Source organism: Sorex fumeus, unplaced genomic scaffold (genome assembly GCF_029834395.1).
Source record: "Sorex fumeus unplaced genomic scaffold, SorFum_2.1 ptg000122l, whole genome shotgun sequence".
Classification (NCBI taxonomy): Eukaryota; Metazoa; Chordata; class Mammalia; order Eulipotyphla; family Soricidae; genus Sorex; species Sorex fumeus.
Genome location: NW_026606179.1, coordinates 21,907,527 through 21,930,467, shown reverse-complemented (window position 1 = coordinate 21,930,467; position 22,941 = coordinate 21,907,527). Strand labels below are relative to the sequence as shown.

Sequence of the window (22,941 nt, the reverse complement as noted above, 5' to 3'; positions counted from 1 at the left end):
TTACCAGTGACATACTGGGCATGGAAGTGGGAGGGGGAGAGTGGGGGGGTTCATTTAATTGTTAAACTATAACTAAAGAACTCCATTTCTTCTTTAGTATATATCAATTACTTTGCAGTAAAACTGGAAAAGCTAGAGAAAAGTGCTTTGACTTACATCCGGGAGTGAGACAGCAGTTCTGACAGACAGAAGGAACTGAGACAAGAAGGAAGCTGGTCCATGAGTGGGGAACAGAGGCCGGGATACGCGGGGCACTGCAAAGGCCCAGAGAACCTCCAGGAAGGAAGAGGGTCTCCTAGGAGCAGGGTGGGAGGACAAGGCCAGGAAAGTTCCGGCGTTGGCCAGCGGGGGGTGATGTCTGCTCAGGTGGAGAAGCAGCAGGGTGGCTTCAGGCCCAGGGGACAACGGCCGAGCCGCGCCTCTGGGGGGCAGTCCAGGGGAAGGGCAAGATGGCCCCCCTTCAGCTCCTCTGTGCTCTGAGCGCCCCTACCCCCCGCTCTGTCCTTCACCCCCCAGCACAGCTGGCTAGAGGGGAACACGACTCCGGCCGGATATGCTATTCCTGCACCTCACAAGGTCGTGACTCTGCGGGCCGGCCAGGACTGCAGGCGGGAGGAGGGCACGGCTGTCCTTTCCCTGGGAGCCCGAGCCCCGGGAGCACAGAAAGAAGAGGAAGCCGTCAGGTAGGGGGCTGGGGGTGCCCGGGAAGAGCCCGGAGTTCAGGCTCAGCCTGTCAGGGTCAGCGTCCCCTCCAAATGCAGGGAGCCCTTCGTGCCCAGAGGAGCTGGGTGCTGGGCGGCCCAGCCTCCCAGTGCAGTGAGGCCCACTGGCTGGGTCTCACCTTCCGGCGGGCTCCGTGGCAGTACAGGAACCGCTCCTTCGAGGAGAAGGCGCCCGGCCACCTTGCTCTGTTTGTCTTGGGAGCGGTCACTGCTGAGCAAATAGGGAAGGGAAATCTCAGATTCTGTATTTCTTCTCCTTCAGCCATTACTCCGGGCCTCCTGGCCCACTGCAGCCAGGCCCCTGACCACTGTGCAACACCGTGTGTGTGCGTGTGCCTGCATGTGTGCATATGTGTACGTGTGTGTGCACGTGTGTGCATGTGTGTGTGTGTATTGGGGTGAGGGTAGGTACCAGCAAACACCCCAGGCATGGGCTGGAGCTGAGGGGGTGTTGTGGACTGAGCCCCACTGTCCCGGTTGCCCCCTTAGAGCCCCGCAACCCTGTCTGTCACCTTAGGCCGTGGTTGTGAGTGCTTAGGTTTCCAGAGGGGGAAACTGAGGCTCTGGGTAAAGAAGGAAAGATGTTGCCAGAGGGTGGGAAGCCGCTGTGCATACTCTTGGACCTCCTGGTCCTGTCTAGAACAGCAGTGGGAGCTGGCGAGTGTCAGGGCACGGAAGAGGAGCTCTCCCCATTCACCTTTCTTCTTTCTCCCACAGAGACTCCCGCTGAGGCATCTCTCATGGCCGAGCTCCTGCCGCCTCTGCTGCCGTGGGCGCCCCCACTGGCCCAGGAAAGTGGCCGGGGTTCGCCTGTGCCCCCAGCAGAGTGGCTGAGCCGGCAGTCACAGAGTGACGGGGCTGAGGACCTGGCCCCTGAGTCCTGGAAGCTCCTGAAAGTGCCTGTCATTCACATAACACCATCCAGTGATGGGGAGTCACCCCCAAGCACCCCAACAACCCCGCGCCTGCTGAGGACCCCAGTCCTGGAACGTCTAAGCCAGGGCAGGTCAGAACTATCAGGGGTAGGGTGGGCAGTGGGCTCTGTGTTCCCTTGTCTCTTGGGCCTCATACGCGGGCCAGTCTTAGGTAGCCTCTGTGGTGTCCACTCACTCACCATGCAGGTAAGGGGCTGAAGGTCAGTTCCATCACAGGGGCCTGAGGTTGTGAAACAGACACACAAACAAAAACAGGCAATCGTGGGACCTGTGTCTCAGGACAACTCGGCCAAAGCCAGCTGTTTACAAAGACCAGGTCCCCTTTCACCCACAATCTGTTTTTCCATACTCTCGATTATGACCCACGATGGGCCATAATTCCTAGGGAGTGCCATGGAATCAGGACTCGCAAACAAAGACAGGATAGAATTGCAAATAATCCCACGTAGGAGACATGGTGAACTGTGGCTTCCTGTGGCTTTTGTGATGTTGCGTGTTTTTTTTTTAAGTGTTTGCCAGAGGCCGATGTAAAAGGTATTTCCTGTTGCAGCTCATAAGCAAGAGAGAGAGAGAGAGAGAGAGAGAGAGAGAGAGAGAGAGGAAATAGAAGAAATAGTTTAACTAAAACTTCTGCAAAGAAATGCTACCACTGGCACCAGAAGTCAGGAACTGGGAGGTTCAAGGCTATAAGAGAGAAGAGGCCTCTGGAAAAAAAAATCTTCATGTCTTCTTCCACAATGGGCCCTCAATCAGAATTCAAGCTATTGAGTCAGGGGGGTTCAGCAAGAAATCTGGGAGGAAATGATGGAAAAAGCAAGTTGCGAAATGATACTTAGGAGGAACCTAAGCTATGAGTTTTCTAACGGACATTGAACAATAGACTGACTACACTGTGGGTGGGTACATCCTAAGGTAGGGAAAGCAACTTGGACTTCAGGCTGGAGGGGAAAATGGGGTTGGGCGGTAGAAAAAGGAGACAGTGCCAGCTCTGTGGATGCTTGGGGGTATACTTGGGGGACCAGGGATCAAACCTGGGCCTTCCGCATGCAAAGCATGAACTCAACTCTTTGAGTCATCTCTCTAGCCCATAGAATCATTTCTTTTTTGAAAAAAAAAAAAGACAAATCATGGGGCTAGAGAAATAGTTCAGTAGGTAGGGGGTTTGCCTTGCACACGGCCAACCCACGTTCCATCCCCAGCACTCCATAGGGTCCCCTAAGCACCAAGAGTAACCCAGTAGCATTGCCAGATATGCCCCCTGCAAACCAAATAAATGAAAGGCCCTCCCGTTGATCATCGATTTGCTCGAACGGGCCCAGTAACGCCTCCATTGGAGACTTTTGTTGTTACTGTGTCTGGCATATGGAATACATCACGGGGAGCTTGCCAGGCTCTGCCGTGCGGGCGAGATACTCTCGGTAGCTTGCCGGGCTCTCCGAGAGGGGCGGAGGAATCGAACCTGGCTCGGCCAGGCTGGCTGCGTGCAAGGCAAACGCCCTACTGCTGTGCTAACTCCAGCCCAAAATAAATTAAAAATCAGTAACAAAAATAGCAAAACGTTCAACAATGTGGGAAACACAGAGGAGGATTATATTTTTTTTTCCCTGATGAAATAACTATTTCTTAGTTTCAAGTCTGTGTTTTGAAAAAAAGAAGGCCAGCCAAGAGATATGGAGCAGACCGGGTGAGACTAAGGCAGTGAGCCCGAGCAGAGGGCCAGGCTGAGGGGGCCAGGCAGCAGGGGAGCCGAGAAGATCCTCTGCAGTGAGAAGAGCAAGTGCAAAGGCCCAGCAGCAGGGCTGGGTGTGAGGCACTAGCTGGGGGTGGGGGTGGGGGGATGGCTGGCAGTCTAGGTGAACCCTTTCCTCCCCTCCCCACCTCCGTGGGGCCTGGCCACAGCATCCGCACTTTGCTTTCATTATCTTGAGGGTCAGCCCCAGGAAGGGCTGAACCGGGAGAGCACTGACCACTGACGTGCCTCAGGCCCCGCGGGCTCTTCGGGCTCTTCGGGCTGTATGGGGAGCAGGCCGTGGGGCTGGGCGGGAACAGCCCGGTCCAGCAGGTGAGGGCAGAGGCTGGATGGGCTGGAAGGGGGGAGGGGCGGGAGGGCACTTGGGGTGAATAGCGTGGGCAAGACCAGGGTTTGATGAGGAATTGGAGGTGGTCGGGGAGGATGGGCAGAGCAGAGCGGTGATGGTGGAGGTTGGGGGGCGGCTTCTGGACATCCAAGCGGAGAGACCTCCCAGTGGCTCTGCAGGAGAAGGTTCACGTGAAGGCCTGCGAGGGGGCAGGGGTGCAGCTCCTGGGACCATCTGTCCTGGAGCGGGTGGGGAGCAAATCCCGGGCTGCGGGCTTGGGGGGGCGGGGGCGGGCGGAAGGGGCCTCCACTGGGAAACTGTAGCGTTTACCTCCTTTCTGTGTGTGTTCTTGGGCGAGGAATAATCAATAATTCTCCCTAGCACCGCCTAGGAGGGCGCCAGTTCCACCACCGGAGAGGGGCAGCAGCCTACAACGACCAGGCGGCCGGTCACGTTCCCGCGCCCCGCACCACCCTATTCTAAGAGGGCTGCAGGGCCGCGCCCCCCTCTTCCGTGGGAAAGCCCCTCCCATCGCGTAGCGGGGGTCCGTCGTCGCCCCACCGAAGCCCCGGGGGAGTCTGATCTAACTGGGTCAGGCCCACTGGCGGGGCCCCAGCAGCGTCCGTCCTCCCCACTCGAGGGGGGCTGGGGGGTGGGGGGGCAGAGACTGGCAGGGGCAGCGAAAGGCGGCCGGCCGGGGCCTGCCTGCGGGGGCATTCGACCCCCACCGTGCTGGCGCGCGTCCGCCGCCCGGGCCTGGGCCACCCCGCGGGTCCCGGTCCCCGCGGGCGGGTGGCCCCCGGCTGGGGCGCGCGGAGGGGCGGGGCCGGGCGCGCGGCGCGGCGCGGCGCTGCGCGTCTCGGGGTGCGACTCGGGCCGCGCGCGGGGCCGGGCCGGGCCGGGCCGGGCCTGGCGGGCGGCGGGGGGCGGCGCCGTGACGCGCGGGGCGGGCGCAGGGGCGCGGGCGCGCGCGCGGCCTCGGGCGGCGGCGGCGGCGGCGGCCTTTGTGCGGGCGGCGGGCGCGGGCGCGGCGGGGGCGGCGGCCCGGCTCGGCGACGCGGGGCCCGGCGGGGACGCAGCGCAGCAGCCCGGCCGGCCGTGCCCGGCAGCGGGGCGCCCGCCGCGCCGCACCCATGTTCGAGTAAGAGGCGCGCGCGGCCCGGCGGGCGGGGACGGGCGTGCTGGGGGCCCGGGGCGGCCCCGCGGGCTGGGGTAGGGGGGCGGGGAGCGATCGCGCGCGCGCCGGGGGCGGGGACGGGGGTCGCGGAGGGTCCGGAGCCCCCGCGGGGCTGGGCGAGGGCCGGGCGCGGGGCCGAGCGGGCCCTGGAGGGGAGGGGAGGCCGCGCCGAGCCCGCGGGGGGCCCCCTCCCTGCGGCCCAGCCTGCCGGGCGCGTGGACGGTGCGTGGCGGGGCTCCCGGGGTGCCCAGCAGCTGGGCCCCGCGCTCCTGCCCTGGGGCCGGAGCGCTGCCGTCCAGCGTGGCACCCCCTCTGCGTCTTGTGCAGGGCTCTGTTGCCCCGTGGTGGCCGGTGCGAGGGTCATTTTCCCTCCTGGGTCCCGGGGGTCCCTGCGCGCCCCCCTCTGTCCGCCCCGCGAGTGCGGTTGGCGCCTGTTGGCGTGTGCACGTGTGTCTGCGGCCCCCCTGCGCCCGCCCCAACGCTGACCCTCTGCCGCGTGCGCCCGTGGGCCACGTCGCTGTGTGGGCTTGCTTTTCCCCCTATCCCAGTGTGTGTCCATTCGTGGCGTTGTTGCTGGACATGCCTGGGCCTGGTGGGCTTTGTATGTGTGGGGAGAGCCAGAGGGACCCCCGGTGTCTGTCAGGGATCTTGGGGTTCCCCCCACCACTACTGCCAGAGATCTGGGGTGCCTCCTTGGTTCTGGCAATAGTATACCGACTGATACTATCCCCAGAGAGTTTATAAAGCTTCTCTGGTCCTCCAGTATCCAGGTACCTTATTGTCCTGAGTGTCCACAGCCCACCAGGGTGGGTGATGTGGTTTCTCAGTCCCCCCACCCCCACAAGGCAGAGGGGGGGTGTCAGCAGCGACCACTCCATTGCCTGCACTTTGCAGTGGCCTGAGCGCTGACATCGTGGCTTCACTTGCCTTCTGGTGTGGGTATTGGCGGGGGTCGCTGACATCTGTCCTTGGGCCATGTGACTGGCTCATTGCCCCTCTGAGTCTTGGGTGGAGGGCAGGGGGCTTGGGGGAGTGGGGGGCAATGCCATTGACCGCAGCTTGGGGTGGTTTGCTGTGTGTGTGTGGGGGGGGGGTTGGCCCTCTGCCTCTGCTTGTGTGCGGAGCTGTAGCGGAATGACAGGGGACACTGCCCCTTGGGGGACCCGCACGCTTGTGGCACTTCCGTCCGCCCTGAGAGTGAGAGTAGGTGTGACTCTGGTGTGTGGCACCACGTTGAGGTTTGCTTCTGGGCCCACCCACTCCGCCTCTGGGCCTCTGAGCATGCGGAGTGCGTGGGGCCTGTGGACACCCAGCACGCTGGCAGCGGTGGCTGTCTCCGGTGGCCCAGCTTCCATTCTCTGCAGTGTCTGTCTGTCCTCTCAGTAACGGTCCTCCAGCCGCAGGCTCCTCCCTTCCCCTCTGCTGGTTGGGCAGCAGCCTCACGGCTGTTTCTGCCTCAAGCACTTCCTCTCAGGGCTGCCAAGAGGCTAGAACTGGGGGTGCAGGCCCTGGGCAGGGTGTGCGCCTGTCCTCAGGCGCCCTTTCCCTGGAGGGCTGGACAGGGCGGGGGAGGGATCTTCCAGGGCTTTCCCCCCCACCCCCAGGGGCTGCGGTGGCCTCTGCCCTCCTGTCCTTCTTGGGCCCCGCCGGCCACCCCTCACTCTTCAGACGGCCCAAGCCTGGCCCTGCCCTGGCTGGTTCCAGTCCTGCACCCTTTTCTTTGTCCCCTGTGTCCCCGCACACCGGGCCACCCGCACCTTCGCCCAGCCACCCATCCTTGACTTCTGTGGTCCTTGCCAATCTGACGCCGGTTCTGCCCACTTTCTTCCTCAGGATGTCCCAGTGGGCCCCAGAACGTGGGCCCCATGTTACAACTTCCTGGGGTGGCCGGGCCTGCGTAAGGGCCCCGCATGGGATCTGCTACTCATTGTCCCCGTGTCCAGGGCCCACTGTCCCTGTGTCCAGGGCCCACTGTCCCCATGTCCAGGGCCCACTATCCCCATGTCGGGGGCCCACAGTCCCCATGCTCGGGGCCCATTGTACCCATGCCCCGGGCCACTTTGGGGAGACGGAACTGGCCCCGAAGCCCCAATTGTGTGGTTGTGTCTCGAGTCTCCTCACAGACCCTAGTGGTGGCACCGAAGCCTGTGAGTGTGTGTGTGTGTGTGTGTGTGTGTGTGTGTGTGTGGTGGGTGGCAGGATTGTTCTCTTTCTCTGTGACTCGAGGAACCAATGCACAGGGAGGTCCAGACACTTGTCCAGGGGTACACAGCGAGGAAGCAGCTCAGGCCCAGCTCTCTGTGCCCCTAGCCCACATCCTGCTTGAATCCAAGGCCTGCCAGGGCTGCGGGTGGAGGGACTGTCACCTGTTCAGTTCTGGAGATCCAGGCCCAGAGGTGGGGACAGCTGGAGGCCAGCATTCTCCCTCCCCCTCTCCCCCCTGCCCTCCTGGGGGTGGGGGTGGGATGAGAAATACAGGCAGGTGGGAGGAAGTGCTACAGAGAAAGAGGAAGCAGGAGAGGCTGGGGGGGGCGTGGTTTCAGTCAGGAGGTGACAGAAGGCAGAGAGAGAGAGAGGGGGCCAGGAAGGGTGTCCCGGGTGGAGGACACAGTCAGCAGGTGCTGGAGGCGGGAGGGAGTGCGTGAGGGAGGGGTGACTCGAGGGCCCCAGCTGGGGAGGACCCTGTCCTGATGCAGGGGGTCCCCCAGGCCGTGGGAGCAGGATGGGAGCAGGCAGCCTCCCTGATCCCCGGGGGACGGGGTGACGACCGGGTCACCATCCGCTTCCCTTTATTGATTGATTTCTACGATTTCATTTTACAACGCGACAGCAAGGAACGCCAGCGCTTGTCATCAAGGAGACCCCTGGGGACTGGGCCTGTTCCAAGTCAGTGGCCGAGAGCCAGTGGCCGGCCAGGCGGGGCTGGGAGTGTGGAGTAGAGGGCTTCGGGGGCAGTGGGGACAGAGGGAACAGCAGGGGCTGGACCCTTCTGCACTGAGGGGCCCTCCTGGGACAGCGGGTCCCACTTGCAGCCTGAGTCTCCCCCGAGGAGGTGGGAGGTGGGGAAGTTGGGGTGGGGTGCCTAGGCCTTGGGGCAGAAAGAAGCCGGCCTGTCCCCTCGCACTTGCCCCTCACCCCCAGGGGGCGTTTATTGGGTCCGTCCTGAACGTTTGTTGGTTCTGCAGGTTCCCCTGGGCAGGGACCCTGGGGCCAGGTCCCCATCACTGTCACCAAGCTTCCACTCTGGGTACCCTTTTGGTTGCTGGGACATCAGTGCCACGTGAGACCACCAGAATTCCAGTGTCTGGGACATAGTTTAAACGAGGTGGGGAGTGGGGGGGTGTGACGGAGGTAGGGGTGTGGGGGTGCCGAGGCCAGACTGGGGGCGTGGGGGGAGGGGCCAGCTGCCAAGGCCATGGCAGCCAGCGCTGAAGACCGGGAGAGGGCTCAGGAAGGAGTAGCCAGCGCAGAGGTGGTGGGTGACCTCGAGGGACAAAGCGCCGGTCAAAGTGGCTAAGCAGGAGGGAGATGAGGGCGGAGAGGGGACGGGGAACGTTCCAGGACCTTGGGCTCCTCGGGCCTTTGGCCTGCAGCAGGAAGGTGCGGCCAGGATGAGGGGCCCAGCTCAGACAGATGGACCAGACTCCTGTCCGGTGTTGGGGAGCAGGGGGACTGCAGAGGGGAGAAAGAATGTACTTGACCACAGACTGGGGTCCCCGGGGACTTGCTCCCAGCTCAGAGGGGAAGAAGAACCTGGAGGCTCTGCACCCAGCAACAGAATGTTAAGTTCTGCTCGATTCACTGTGATTATGGTGGTGGGGGGGGGGGGATTTTGGCAGTGTGGCTGGGCGCCCCCAAGCGTGACATTGTCTTGAGGGCACTCGATGTGTGCAGATTTGATTACCCCTATACCTGCCGGATGTACCCCAAGGTGCAGTACCCTGCAGTAGTGCTGAGCCTTAGGGGGCCCTGCTGGGGGGGTGCGCTGCCAGGAGGGGGCGTCTGGGCTGCCGGGCGGGCCTCCCCAACTCTCCCCCTCTCCCCCACAGCACCACCCCCCACTCTGGCCGGAGCACGCCCAGCACGTCGCCGTCCCTCCGGAAGCGGCTGCAGCTCCTGCCCCCGAGCCGCCCCCCGCCAGAGCCAGAGCCGGGCACCATGGTGGAGAAGGGGTCTGACAGCTCCTCGGAGAAAGGCGGGGTGCCCGGGACACCCAGCACCCACAGCCTGGGCAGCCGGAACTTCATCCGCAACAGCAAAGTGGGTACCAGCCCGGGTGGGGGTGGGGGTGGGGTTGGGGAGGGGCGGGAGGAGGGGGAGAGGCCTGATGGGACTTGGGGATGTAGGTGTGGGGCGGGGGCACACCTCTGACTCCCCTCCTTTCTCTTGCAGAAGATGCAGAGCTGGTACAGTGTAAGTGTCTGTGCTGCGCTGGGCTGGTCTGGGAGGCTGAGAGTGCGGGGGGAACAGAGTGGGTGTCGGGGTTTGCAGGCCACTGCTCCTCCTCCTATGCTGTGTGACCTAGAGCCAGTCGATGAACTTCTCTGGGTCTCCCTGAGAAATAGAACCGACCTTCCCGGGCTGAAGGGAGTGTCCCGTAAAAGAGTCCTGGGGTGCTGGGGTACCCAGACAGGGCCTTGGCTGTGGGGGGTGGGGGGGCAGAGTGAGGGGCTCCAGGCCCCTCCCCGGCTTCCTCACCTCCCCACTGACCCCCAGATGCTGAGCCCCACCTACAAGCAACGCAACGAGGACTTCCGGAAGCTGTTCAGCAAGCTCCCGGAAGCCGAGCGCCTCATCGTGGGTGAGTGTGCCCGCCCGGCCCTGCGCTCGGTGCCCTGCACCCCGCACCCCACACCCCGCACCGGCCGGCCGAGCAGGCCCGCATGTGACTCGGGGTCTGCGTCTCTCCCGCCGCCTCAGATTACTCCTGTGCCTTGCAGCGCGAAATCCTCCTCCAGGGCCGCCTCTATCTGTCCGAGAACTGGATCTGCTTCTACAGCAACATCTTCCGCTGGGAGACGACAGTGAGCCCCTGCGGGTGGGCGGGCGGGCGGCTGGCTGGGCGGGCAGCAGGTGGCGGGCGGGCCTCCCCGCACCCCCCGCCTGACCCGCCTCTCGTCCTCAGATTTCCATCCAGCTGAAGGAAGTGACGTGTCTGAAGAAGGAAAAGACGGCCAAGCTGATCCCCAACGCCATCCAGATCTGCACGGAGAGCGAGAAGGTGAGAGGGAAGGAGGACTGCAGCCCATTGCTCGAACTGACCCCCTAATTGTCGCTTCCTGGTGCCTCGACGGTCGCCTCACCCGGGGGCCGGCAGGAAGGGAGAGGGAGGTTTTCCGGAAGCTTCACAGCAGACTTCCTGGGTGCTCTGCCCCTGGGTGCCCAACCCCTGGCAGCAGTGGGCACCAGGCTTCCGGCGCCGAGCCCACCTGCCCTGGCCCGTCTCCGGGCCCCAGACAGCTTTGGTAACAGTGGGGCATCTCGGGGACCCCAGCATCGTCCAGGGCATGGGGTTCTGGGGGAGCTCTGTGGGTGGCTATGGCTGACCCCTCACGCCCTCTCTCTTGCAGCATTTCTTCACCTCCTTCGGGGCCCGGGACCGCTGCTTCCTCCTCATCTTCCGCCTCTGGCAGAATGCGCTGCTTGAAAAGGTGGGCCTGGACCCAGGGGGCTTGAGTGATCCAGGGGGGCTGTGAAGCCAGAACTTGGGGAACAAGAACTTTGGGAGGAGGTCCCCAGCCCTTCTCCGGGGTCCCAGGCCAGCTGCACCTGCACCTTCCCCCATGGCCCCCCGAGCCCCCATACCGGGTGCAGCAGATAGGGAGTACAAAGCCTGATGCTCAGAAGTGAGGGTTTCGACGTGTGTGGCGGCCATGTCTGGCTGCAGCCGTGGTTCTGGAGAGTTTCTCGGCACCATTTGCTGGAAGGTTCTGCTGTGATGGAAGTGTGCTGTCCAGGCTGGTAGCCACTGGCCACTGATGGGGGCTGGACAAGGGACCAGTACGACAAGGTCACAATTCTTCATTTCTTTCTGATAAATCTTAATTATCTGTGCTTCTTGGTTAGCACCAGGCATATTTCTGTAAACTGTATGTTTCAGTACAAGAAACATGAATGAATGCATATGACTGGGGTGACTCTTAGGTATACTTGCAACTCGATATGTGGTTATAATAGAGGATATATGACTGATTCTCAAATTTTTTTTTCTTTTTGGGTCACACCTGGTGATGCACAGAGATTATTCCTGGTTCTGCACTCAGGAATTCCTCCTGCTGGTGCTTGGAGGACCATATGGGATGCTGGGAATTAAACCTGGGTCGGCCGCATGCAAGGCAAATGCCCTACCCTTTGTCCTATCTCTCTGGCCCCCGTGATTTTCGAACTTTATTGTCTCAGGAACCGTTCCTTTTACACTCTTGAAATCATTGTAGACTCCAAAGAGCTTTGGTTTAGCTGTAGGGCAAGCAGTATTTTCAACATTAGAAATTGAAGCTGGAAACCATAAAACATTTCATTTAATGTTTTTGAAGCACCTCCCTCCACCCCCCACCAGCAGTGTTTGGGGGCCCCAAGCCACTTTCTAGGGGTTTTCAGCTTAGCTTTGCAAGACCTGACTGGTGCTCAGCCATGCTGGGGGCCACCCAGGGCTAGACATACGCCCTGTTACTCAGGGACCATTCAGTGCTGACCATTCATGCTTGCTCTCTCCAACCCTCAGTGGGGCAATTTTTGAACCCCAGACTCAGTGGGGTGCTCTTTATCTTTTATTTTTTACTTTTTGGGTCACACCTGGTGATGCACAGGGGTCACTCCTGGCTCTGTACTCAGGAATTACCCCTGGCAATGCTTAGGGGACCATATGGGATGCTGGGAATTGAACACGGGTTGGCCACATGCAAGGCAAACACCCTACCCGCTGTACTATTGCTCCAGCCCCAAGTGGGATGCTCTTTAAACACGAAACTCCCCACATTCCATTAGCTGCTGGAGTGGAGACGGCATCCCATGTCCTGTGGCCTCTGGCCGACCCTGCACACATGTCTGTGATGTGGCAGCCTCAGGTGGGCTTTCTGGAGAAACCATGATGGTCACAGGAGTTTCTACACAGTACATGCAGCTGCAAGAAAATAACAGCCCAAACAGACAAACCAGACAGAGGTTTCAGCAAACGTACGAAATTATAGCAAAAGGGACTAATAAGGCCTTGCTCATAAGCTGGAGAGAGAATACAGAGGGGTGAGTGCATGCTTTGCACACCGGGTTCAGTTTCTGACACCACCTGGTCCCCTGAGCACCACCAGAAGTAGCCCCTGAGCACCGTTGGGTGTGCCACCCCCACAAAAAAAAAAAAAAAAACCACAATCTGGACTGGAGAGATAGTGCAATAGATAAGTCACTTTACTTCCATGGGGCTAACCCAGGTTCCATCTCCAACACTGTGTTTGGTTCCCTAAGCACCGCCAGGAGTGATCTCTGAGCGCAAAACCAGGAGTAAGTCCTGAACAGCACCAAGTGTGTCCCCCCTCCCCCCAAAATAAAAACCTGCAGGCTGGAGAGATAGTACAGTAGACGGGGCACTTGTCTTGCCTGTGTCGGATCCAGCTTGGATCCCTCGCACCCCCATCTGCTTCCCGGAGCCTCACCAGGAGGATCCCTGAGTGCAGAGATGGGAGTAAGCCCCGAGCACCGCTGAGTATAGCCCCCAAACAAAACACACCTAAAAACCCTGTTGCTGGGCCCGGCACTGTTTGTGGTACCTGAATTCAGTCACTTAACTGAGTTAGCGTGAAGGGGGGAAGGGGGAACGGGAAGGGGTGCGGGGGGTGGAGCTTCTCTTTGCCTAGAACTAGACCACCTGGCTTGCATGTGGAAGATGAAGGGGAGTAAATCCATTATAATTCATCCCTGGGGCTGGGGGAAATCTTCACCCCAAACAGACTGAGATTCTGTGGCTATGGGATCCCGTGAGAGGAACAGCACCCATGAGGCCTTGTGGCTCCCTTGCAACGCAAATAGGCTCTCGGTTGAGGCGGATGAGGGCAGTCCCCACACCTCTGAGCTCAGTGGCAGTCAGCCCTGGGATGAGAAAACCACATCCAACCTTCACCCCGCGCGCGTGTGTCTGTGTGTGTCTGTGTGTCTGTGTGTGTCTGTGTGTCTGTGTCTGTGTGTGTGTGTGTGTCCGTCTGTGTGTGTCTGTGTATCAAAGAGGCCAGAGTTGCCTCTGTCACCGGTGTGACCCCAAACACTTGGCTTGCCCTCCCAGGGCCACCTGTGCCCCAGCCAAGCGACAGGTTCAGCCATTAGCTGTCTGGGTGTTGAGGACCTTGGTGGGGGGGGGGGGGGGGGGGGTCAACACAGCACTTCCTGTGAGGACTGGAAAGGGAACGTGCTGCTGCCCCCCTGTGGACACCGTGGGAACTGCTGTGGCCTCCAGGAGGTGGACACCAACTGTCTGTCCTGCCTGCCCAGACGCTGAGTCCCCGCGAGCTCTGGAACCTGGTGCATCAGTGCTATGGCTCAGAGCTGGGCCTCACCAGCGAGGATGAGGACTACGTCTGCCCCTTGCAGCTGAACGGGCTGGGGTGAGTTGGCCAGTTCCTGGGAGTTGGAGGGGGACAGTCTCTCCATGAGTGGACTGGGGTGGACCAGGAGGGCGTGTGGCGTGCTGGGGATGCAGCAGTCACGTTCCCTCCCTTTCCCCCCTGCAGGACTCCCAAGGACGTGGGCGACGTGATTGCCCTGAGTGACATCGCCCCAGCAGCAGCGGCTGACCACAGCCAGGAGCCCAGCCCCGTGGGCTCACGCCGGGGCCGTGTCACCCCCAGCCTCTCCCGGGCCAGCAGTGATGCAGACCACGGGGTGAGGAGGGGGCAGAGAGGGGAGAGACGGAGGAAGAAGGGGTGATGGGGCGGTGGAGAATGATCTGGCGGGTGGGGGGGGAAACGGGAAGTGGTCAGGGGGAAAGATACGGTTGATGAGGGCAGGCAGCTGAAAGGACAGGTGGAGGAACAGGCTGGAGATGAGGAGACAGGAGAAACGGGCGGATGGAGACAGGCGGGTGGATGGTGGATGTGCTGGTGGTGAGGTCGGTGCAAAAGGGCACGGAGAAGGCAGTGCCCGCATCTCGGGCCCAGCCTGGGAGGATTTGGGGCTCAGGGGGGCTCAACATTGCATCCAGGGAACCCACGCGTCTCCCGCCCCCAACTTTGGTTTTCTTACAGCCCCAAGTTCCCGTGGCCTGGTGGGTCCCGGGGGCCTCCCTGGCTGTGATGGAGGAGGGACCAAGCTGTCTGAGCCTCTTTTGCAGGCAGAGGAGGACAAGGAGGAGCCGCCAGACAGACAGCCAGAAGCCTCCTCCAGCCAGACAGTGACCCCAGTGGCCGAACCCGCCAGCTCAGAGCCCACCCCACCTGACGGGCCCACCTCCCTGGGCCCCTTGGAGCTCCTGCCCAGTGAGGAAGTGTTAACGGACACGAGTAACTCCTCCTCGTCCACCGGGGAGGATGGTGAGTCACTTTGGCCTGTGAGTCCCCTTTCAGGCAGGTTTGATTGAAGGGCTTGTGGGGGCCCCCGACCCAGAAGTCCCGGGCGCATGCAGGCAGATTGTGGATTTTAGGTGGTAATCCCTGTGTGTCCTAGCATGAGAGCCATAGTGCAGCGGGGAGGGCGTTCGCCTTGCATGCAGCCAACCTTGGTTTGATCCCTGAAATATGGTCCCCTTAGCACCTCCAGGAGTAATTCCTCAGATCAGAGCCAGGAGTAACCCCTGAGCATCACTGGGTGTGGCCCCCCAAACAAACGAAAAAAATCACGTCTGGAATTGCTTTGAGGGCAGATAAGCTCAGACACGAAGCCAGACCCCCAGGGTTCACATTCTGGTGACACAGCCGCCTAGCTCAGCGACTGGGCACACGGACTTAACCGCTCCAAGCCTCATTCATTCTCCTCCTCCTCCTCCTCCTCTTGGCGGGGCAGTCTTGGGGAGGATAGCGCATGTTGAGTACCTGGGTCACTTAGTGTTTGTTAGCTATTTGTTCCATTTTATCTCCCCCCCCCACCCCCCATTTGCCTAGACTAGCTTCTTTTTCTCACGTGACTCCAGATTTTTTTTTTTTTTTTTTTTTTTTTTTTTTTGCTTTTTGGGTCACACCCGGCAATGCACAGGGGTTATTCCTGGCTCTGCACTCAAGAATCACTCCTGGTGGTGCTCAGGGGACCATATGGGATGCTGGGAATTGAACTCAGGTCGGCCACGTGCAAGGCAAACACCCTACCCGCTGTGCTATTGCTCCAGCCCCGACTCCAGATTTTTATGGGGGCAGACAGAGAGCCCCAGCTCCGCCCCAGACAGATCTGGTCAGGAGAAAGCTCCCTTTTTCTCAATGGCTGCTCCAAAAGCTCTAGGCTCAGTGCCTCTGATTGGTCCAGTGTAGAGAACGAGCCCGGCCCTGAGCCAATCACTGACTGAGAACTTCAGCCCGCCTCTGTCATTGCCGGGTCTCCCTGTTGGCAGGGAGTCTGGGTTAAGCTTCTACCCCAGGAAGGCGGGTCCTGCCTCTCCACCCCCCCCCCCCCCCCCCCCCCCGCCCCGGGCGTCTGGCAGTGGGGGACCCGGTGAGGGTCTGCAGAGGGAGGGCTGCCAGCGGCCTCACCCGCGGCCCTTCTGTGTCCCAGCCGATCTGGCCGCGCTGCTTCCTGACCTCTCGGGCCGCCTCCTCATCAACTCCGTCTTCCACGTGGGCGCCGAGCGGCTGCAGCAGATGCTCTTCTCAGACTCACCCTTCCTGCAGGGCTTCCTGCAGCAGTGCAAGTTCACAGGTCAGCCCCGTGTGGGTGAGGCGGGGCCACCGCGGGGTGTGTGTGGGGGGTGCCGTGCGTCACAGCCAGCTGGGCAGATCCGTGTGCAGTGAGACCCAGTATCCGGTCCACGGATGGCTTTGGCCTGACTCCCAGCCCCGGTGGCACCCCTGTTGTGAAGGGGGAGCCCAGTGTCTGCTTCATCAGGTTTTCGGGAGAACGCCGGGCGTTCATCCTGGACATATGTCTGGAGAAATAGTGGTTAGTCCGAGCCAGGGCCATCACGGGCCTGCAGAGATGGGGGTGCTGGTGAGAAGGGCAGGCGGAGACACCCACACACAACCCAGGAGGGCGAGAGCCAGGCTGGGGGCCTGCCAGAGGCAAAGCACATGAGGAAGGAGAATTTGAAAGCAAGGACTGAAGAAAGAACTGAGTACCTCTGGAAAGAAGGGGAGTGGGGCCAGAGCGATAGCACAGCAGGTAGGGTGTTTGCCTTACTTACGGCCAACCTGGGTTCAATCCCCAGCATCCCATATTGTCCCCTAAGTACCGCCAGGAGTAATTCCTGAGTGCAGACCCTGGAGTAACCCCTGAGCATCGCCAGGTGTGACCAAAAAAAGCAAAAAAAAAAAAAAAAAAGGTGGGGGAGCACAGCCCTGCAACCCTGCAGAGCCCCTGAGGCCAGAGGCAAATGCAATGGACCCCCACACTGAGCTGGGTGGGGAGGGGAGGCAGGTGGGTGCTGGCTGCACAGCGTTCCGTTTCCTCCCGCTGAACCACACAGCCTCCCCTCCACAATGAGCAGTCCCTGCCTTGCGTTGGGGGCAGACACCCCCGCCCCCACCCCCACGCCTACACCTACCCCGTCCTGCCTGCAACCTAACAGGAACCGGCATGTCAGGCTTCTGAAGAACTTAGTCTCTGGGGCCATAGAGGTTCCTTGGAATCGTCTAGACAGACAAGGGATGAGGTCATGTTGGAGCAGCAGTACAGTAGAGAGGGCACCTGTCTTGAACATGGCCAACCTGGGTTCGATCCCCAGCATCCTCTTTGGTTCCTTGAGCACCGCCGGGAGTGATTCCTGAGCACAGAGCCACGAGTGAGCCCTGAACATCACTGAGTGTGACCCACCCACTACACCTCACCCCACCCTCTTGCACTGCCCTGTAGCACTGTCCTCCCGTTGTTCATCGATTTGCTCGAGTGGGCCCAGTAACATCTCCATTGTGAGACTTATTGTTACTGTGTTTGGCATATCGAAAACATCACGGGTAGTTTGCCAGGCTTTGCCCTGCGGGCGAGATACTCTCGGTAGCTTGCCGGGCTTTCCGAGAGGGGCGGAGGAATCGAACCTGGCTCGGCCAGGCCAGCCGTGCACACGGCAAATGCCTTACCGCTGTGCTGTCGCTCCAGCCCACCCCACCCCCTAAAAAGAAGATATCATTGGATCAGAGATGGAGTCAAATCAGGACTGGACTAGAGATGCATTCAGATCCCTCCTCAGGAGGGGCTGGTGGGACAGACGGGGGTGGGGGGGGTGGGGGGGGGAGGTGTCCAGGATCCAGGGCAGCCACACGCACCCTGGGCTCCTGCAATGGGGACTGAGAAAGGGGCAGGTTTGGGGAGATATCGAAGCTAGAGTGGACCAGTGGGTGTGAGGAGTCAGGAGGCCTTCCAGGAGGTGATAACTGGCCCCAGAGTCCTGGATCTGTAGCTCTGGAGGAAGTTGGGATTGGTAGAAAGAGGGAAACTGAATCACGGGGGAGATGACCTGGAGGGGAGCAGGTGCCCCGAGGCTTCCTTGCTCTGAGTAGCACCAACCTCTTGAGTTTTAGGTGCCTGGAAGGAAAGAAAGGAGGAACAGAGCTGGGCGGGGGGGGGGGGGGGGGGGGGGGGGGCGGGGGGGGGGTGGTGGGTGTGTGTGTGTGTGTGTGTGTGTGTGTGTGTGTGTGAAGGGGGAACAGAGCTGGTGTGTGTGTGTGTGTGTGTGTGTGTGTGTGTGTCAAGGGAAGGGAGGTTCTGGGGGGGCTGGCTGTCCCCACAGATCTGGAGCTTCCCCGAAAGGCCTGCGGGCAGAGCACTGGAGAGCGAGCTCCCCATCCCGCCCCTCCCGCCTCCCACAGATGTGACCCTGAGCCCCTGGAGTGGGGACAGCAAGTGCCACCAGCGCCGCGTGCTGACCTACACCATCCCAATCAGCAACCCACTGGGCCCCAAGAGCGCCTCTGTGGTGGAGACGCAGGTAGGCCGGCTGCGGGGAGCGGGCGAGGGTGAGGGGCCCCCCCGGGGCCGGGCCAGGTGGCCTGACTCCTCCCTCCGCCGTCCTCCCCGGTGCCCACAGACGCTGTTCCGGCGCGGCCCACAGGCCGGTGGGTGTGTGGTGGACTCGGAGGTGCTGACTCAGGGCATCCCGTACCAGGACTACTTCTACACGGTGCACCGCTACTGCATCCTGAGCCTGCCCCGCAACAAGGCCGGCTCCGGTGAGCGAAAGGGGGGGATCCCCCCCCCCTCGCTCCCCTCACCCAGGGCTTGGGAGCCCTCCGGAGGGACACGGAACTTGCCTGTCCCTTCCAGGGAGGGGAGCTTGAAGCACCAGATTTGGGGGCTTCCCAAGCTCGGCGAGGTCGGGCCTGCCCTCCTTCCTCCGTGGGGAAGTCGGGGGGGCATTGGCCGCACAAAAAGTGGGGGTGCGGGGCCGTCTTGCCTGCACAGAGGAGCCCCAGGGCGTGCCCAGGCTGAGGATGGGACCAGAGTTGGGTCCAGGGCTGTGTGGGGGTGGCATTGGGGGCGAGCAGGGCGGGGCGGTGAGTGAGGGCTCTCTGAGCAGCCACCGGGGTGTGCGTGCATCGGGGTGACCCTCGATGACCCTCCCCGGCCCCGCCCTGCCCTGCCTGCAGCGTGTCCTCCGAGATCCGCTACCGGAAGCAGCCCTGGAGCCTGGTGAAGTCTCTCATCGAGAAGAACTCCTGGAGCGGCATTGAGGATTACTTCCACCACCTGGGTAGGGGCTGCCATCCGGTCAGGGCTGGGGTGGGAGAGCTGTGGGGGTCCCCCCGCCCTGGTGTGCAGACGGGCAGCGCCCTGTCTCATGTGCAGAGCGGGAGCTGGCCAAGGCCGAGAAGCCGTCCCTGGAGGAGAGCGGGAAGGACGCGCGGGGGGCTGCTGTCAGGTCCGCGGAGGCGAAAGCGGCCCCTGAGCTGGAGGGGCCACGGTGATGGGCCCCCAGCACCCCGACCCCGACCCCTGTGCCCGGGCTGGCATGCACACTTCAGGTGAGTCCCTTCCAGCAGGCCTGGCGTGGGTGGGGGGGAGTCGGGCTGCTCCGGGGCTGGCCATCTGACTGGGAGCTGTTCTCTGCAGGTTCCCTCAGCTCCCGCTTCTCGGAGCCGCCCGTGGACCAGGGTCCCGGGGCTGGCCTCCCCAGCGCCCTGGTTCTCATCAGCGTCGTGTGAGTAGGGGGCTGGGGATCGGCACACGGGGCCAGCGCTTAGCCCCTCTGGGCCTCTTGCATCGCGGTGGGAGCCAGCACAGCCAGCCTAGAGATCAGGCCTGCGAGTGGCTGGCAGAGCCCCTGGGCACCTTGCTCTGACGGGGGGGAGGGGGGGGGGACACACACACACCCAGCCCCGCCCACGTCTCCCTCACCCTGGGCAAGGGAAGCCTTTCTGGAGGAGCTGACATGGCCAAAGGCAGAATTAGATGAGCACCCGCCACACGCAGAAGGGGCCTGGGTGTGTTCACAGGATTCGCTCCTGTGCACTGCACCCACACTGAACAGGGTGACACGCAGGACGCAGCACCGAGCTGGCCCCCGGCCAGAGTGAGGGGGCAATAGTGAGGGCTGGGCAGGGGTACAGATACACTCCGGAGGCCAGAGGCGACTCTGTCCAGCGGAGGGCAGCCATTAGGGACAAGCCTCCTAGGGAAGCAAAGGTTTCCGGAGCTGAGACTCCCCAGCGCCCTGGGTTGGGGTGCAGACGTAGGAAAGGGACCGAGGGGTGTTCCTGCATATCCCTGAGGGTACCGAGGCTCCTTGGGTTGCCTGCCCACATACATCCCAGAGAGGCCACGGGCAGAGGCCAGGGCAGGGAGGGTGGAGGGGTGGCCGGGAGCTGCCGGCTGCACTCATCACTTTGTCTCTCCTCCCTGCCGCCGCAGGATCTGTGTGAGGTAGGGGTCCGCGTTCTGTACCTCCCCCGCCTGCTCAGGCCTCCCCCTATTTCCCCACTCCTTGCCTGCTCCCCAGGAAGGGGCTCAGAGCACCCGTATCAGATAGGCGGAGTCGCACCCCCACTTGGCGGCGGCCCTTAGGCATGTGGTCCCCATCCCCGAGTCTTGGGGCAGCCAAGAGCACCGCACCGGGAGCTGTGCCGTGTGGCTCACCTTTGCTCCGTGACCCCTGACCTCTGCCCCGCCTGCCCGCCCGCAGCCTCGTGGTCCTCATCGCCCTCAACGTCCTCCTCTTCTACCGCCTCTGGTCCCTGGAGAGGACGGCCCAGACCTTCGAGTCCTGGCACAGTCTGGCCCTGGCCAAGGGGTGAGTGGATGCAGGGCGCGGGCGGGCGGGCAGGCGGGTGGGAGCCAGGTGGGGGTGCAGCGCCAAGCTCACTGCCCCACCCCCCTCACCCCGCAGGAAGTTCCCGCAGACGGCGTCCGAGTGGGCCGAGATCCTGGCGCTGCAGAAGCAGTTCCACAGCGGTGAGGTGCGCAAGTGGCGTCAGATCCTCCGCGCCTCCGTGGAACTCCTGGATGAGGTGCGACCGCCACCCCGGGGCCCCAGTCTCCCACTCTGTGAAACCAGGGAACCTCTCACCTGTCCCGCCTCTCCCAGGGCCGCCAGAAAAATATCAGCGGACTGTGTGCCTCATCCTGGGAATGGGGTCCAGGGGGTAGCTGTGGCTTCATGTCAGGCTGGATCCAGCACTCAGAATCCACATTGGGCCCTTGCGCTGTGTCAGCTCTGCTGCTCCCCCCAACAATATGGAGGGGGGGCACTACAGCCCCCAGCATGGACAGGGAGGTACACCTCACTCCCACAAGCCAGCGGGGTCAGATGTCCATCACTGAGCCCATTACAGGGCCAGGGAAGGCAGGCAGGCGTGGTCCCGGTGACCCTCTCCCCTCATGTGGTGATAGAGGGACCACAGTTCTGCAAAGGCTGTTGAGGGTCTCATCTCCTGAAGCGGGGCTGAGGAGAGGGGTCCCCCAGATACCCATTTGCAGTTGGGGGGCAGCACTCTTCAGGCTGGGCTTGGGTTTTACTCTGGTGGCGTGGCCATGCCAGCCTGCTTCCCCCGCCTGAGACCTCTGGGAGGGGACATTGGAAGGGGCAGGCTTGGAAGAAACACAGATTATGTCTTTGGCCACCCGCAGGGGCCAGCTCCGGAGCCCGGCACACAGTAGGTGCTCAGGGAACATGGCGGTGCCAGGTGGTGGCTGGCACAGATGTCCGTGGCTGGGGACAGTGCTGGGGTGGGGGGAGGGAATGCAGCCAGGTATGTCCCCCAGGCAGGCATCAGGCTGGAGCAGGTGGACAGGTGAGGATGGCGCAGGTGGCTTGAGAACCCTTCTGGCGAGCCCGAGCCGGTGACTCCCTGGAGTCGCGCTGAGGGGCTGAGACTGATCCTCTGTGAGGGTCTGATTATTTTCTTCTCAGTTGCCGAGGGTGCGGCCTTGACTTCACACGTTAATGAGAACAGCAGGCACAGAGGGGCGGGAGGTGTGAAGTGCTGAAGATGACTAACCAGCTTGTTCCCCAGTCAGTCTGGAGGGGGCTGCTGCGATCCCTCCCCACGGGCTGGAGGTCAGCCCTGCCCGGGCCTGCACAGCCGGCACTCAGAGTCACAAACACGCCTGAGTGTTTCTTGGCCCCCCCCCCCATATCTCCAGAATAGCCTCTCCCCCCCCGCCCCCCTCCCCCCGCCCCCCCCCCCCCCCCCCCCCCCCCGCTACGCCAGCAGGCAGCCCACCTGTCTCCACTGAGAGACCCGGCATGCTTGGTTCGAAGTGGCCCAGGGAATTCCCAGAAGTAGCAGAGCTGGGACTTGAACCTTGGCCTCTGGGGTCACAGGGATCACCTCAGCTGGGGTTGGAGGTGCCCCACCCCCCACCTCGGCTGGGTTTGGGAATACCCCCCTCGGCTGGGTTTGGGGATACCCCCCTCCCACGCTCTGGTCCACCTCCTGTTCCTCGGTGACCCCCCTCCCTGCTCCCCACCTCTCCCCAGATGAAGTTTTCCCTGGAGAAGCTGCAGCAAGGAATCAGCGTCTCAGAGCCGCCCTTCGACGCTCCACCCCGGTCAGACGACAGCCTCTCCTGAGGACCCTGGGCCGTGCAGCCATCTCTCCTCACCCCTTCCCATTTTTCCCCCACGGACAGAGGGACACAGAGCCTCGGCGGCCACTGCTGGCACGGTGTGAGCGCCAGGGGCCTCCGCGCACCCTCCCGGGGCCTCGCCGACACGGGGGGACCACAGGCCCGAGATGCACTTTAGACCAGCGTGCGCGTGTCCCGCCGCCACTGCCTGCTCGGCCTGGGGGCTGGCCCGGCCCTCCTCCGGCCCCCGCTAACTTATTCTGCCCAGCCTGGGGGTGGGGGGTGCCTCCCAGGGGCGCACCGTTCCCTCAGCTCTGAGGTTAATGTATTATATTTATTGGGGGCCGACAGAGCCCTAATAAAGGGTTGGATATGGCTGTGGCTATACCTCTAGGGCCCGGGGTGGGGTTGGGGGTGGGGGGCATCCACATTTCCCGGGTGGCCTGCAAGCCTCAACTGTCACACACACTGGCCTCGTGGGGGGTGGGGGGAGGCTCAGGGCTGGTGGCCGGGTGGGTCTCAGTCCAAGCCCTGACTCTTGGCCAGCTTAGATCTGGGGTGTATCTGCAGCCCCCTTTGTGCAGGGGGCCTGTGGGGTCTCCGACATCACCGAGCATCACCTTCTCAGAATCCCTGGGAGATGGTACCGCACCCCCAGTGCCCAGTGTTGGGGACACAGCAGGCCCAGGCTGGACAGGAGTTCCCAGATGACACGGGTGGTGCTTGGGACCCCACTTTGAGAACCACTCTTAGAATGCAGTGAGCGTGGTGGCCACTTACCAGCCTGACAGACAGGAGGCACTTGGTCTGGTGTCTTGCCTGAAAATGGCTGGGTCAAAGGTCATGGGTGTACCTTGAGCCAAGGAGGTGCCCCACTCAGAGTCCAGGTCTGAGGGTCAGCCTGCCCC

The 22,941-nt window shown here is 62.2% G+C and overlaps 1 protein-coding gene across 1 annotated transcript; it reads left to right on the top strand.

The window, feature by feature from the left end:
- The first annotated feature begins 4,768 nt into the window (after positions 1–4,768).
- GRAMD1A (GRAM domain containing 1A) lies at positions 4,769–22,414 on the top strand. The gene is given in 22 exon segments (XM_056136579.1): positions 4,769–4,876; positions 8,962–9,172; positions 9,305–9,325; positions 9,629–9,713; positions 9,833–9,936; positions 10,038–10,133; positions 10,483–10,563; positions 13,388–13,500; positions 13,627–13,777; positions 14,226–14,424; positions 15,593–15,736; positions 17,839–17,957; positions 18,057–18,186; positions 18,189–18,198; positions 18,616–18,719; positions 18,815–18,873; positions 18,875–18,934; positions 18,936–18,990; positions 19,079–19,166; positions 20,148–20,255; positions 20,352–20,472; positions 21,945–22,414. Coding segments are annotated over 22 exon segments (2,160 nt in total). The 5' UTR covers positions 4,769–4,868; the 3' UTR covers positions 22,038–22,414.
- Positions 22,415–22,941: the final 527 nt, after the last annotated feature.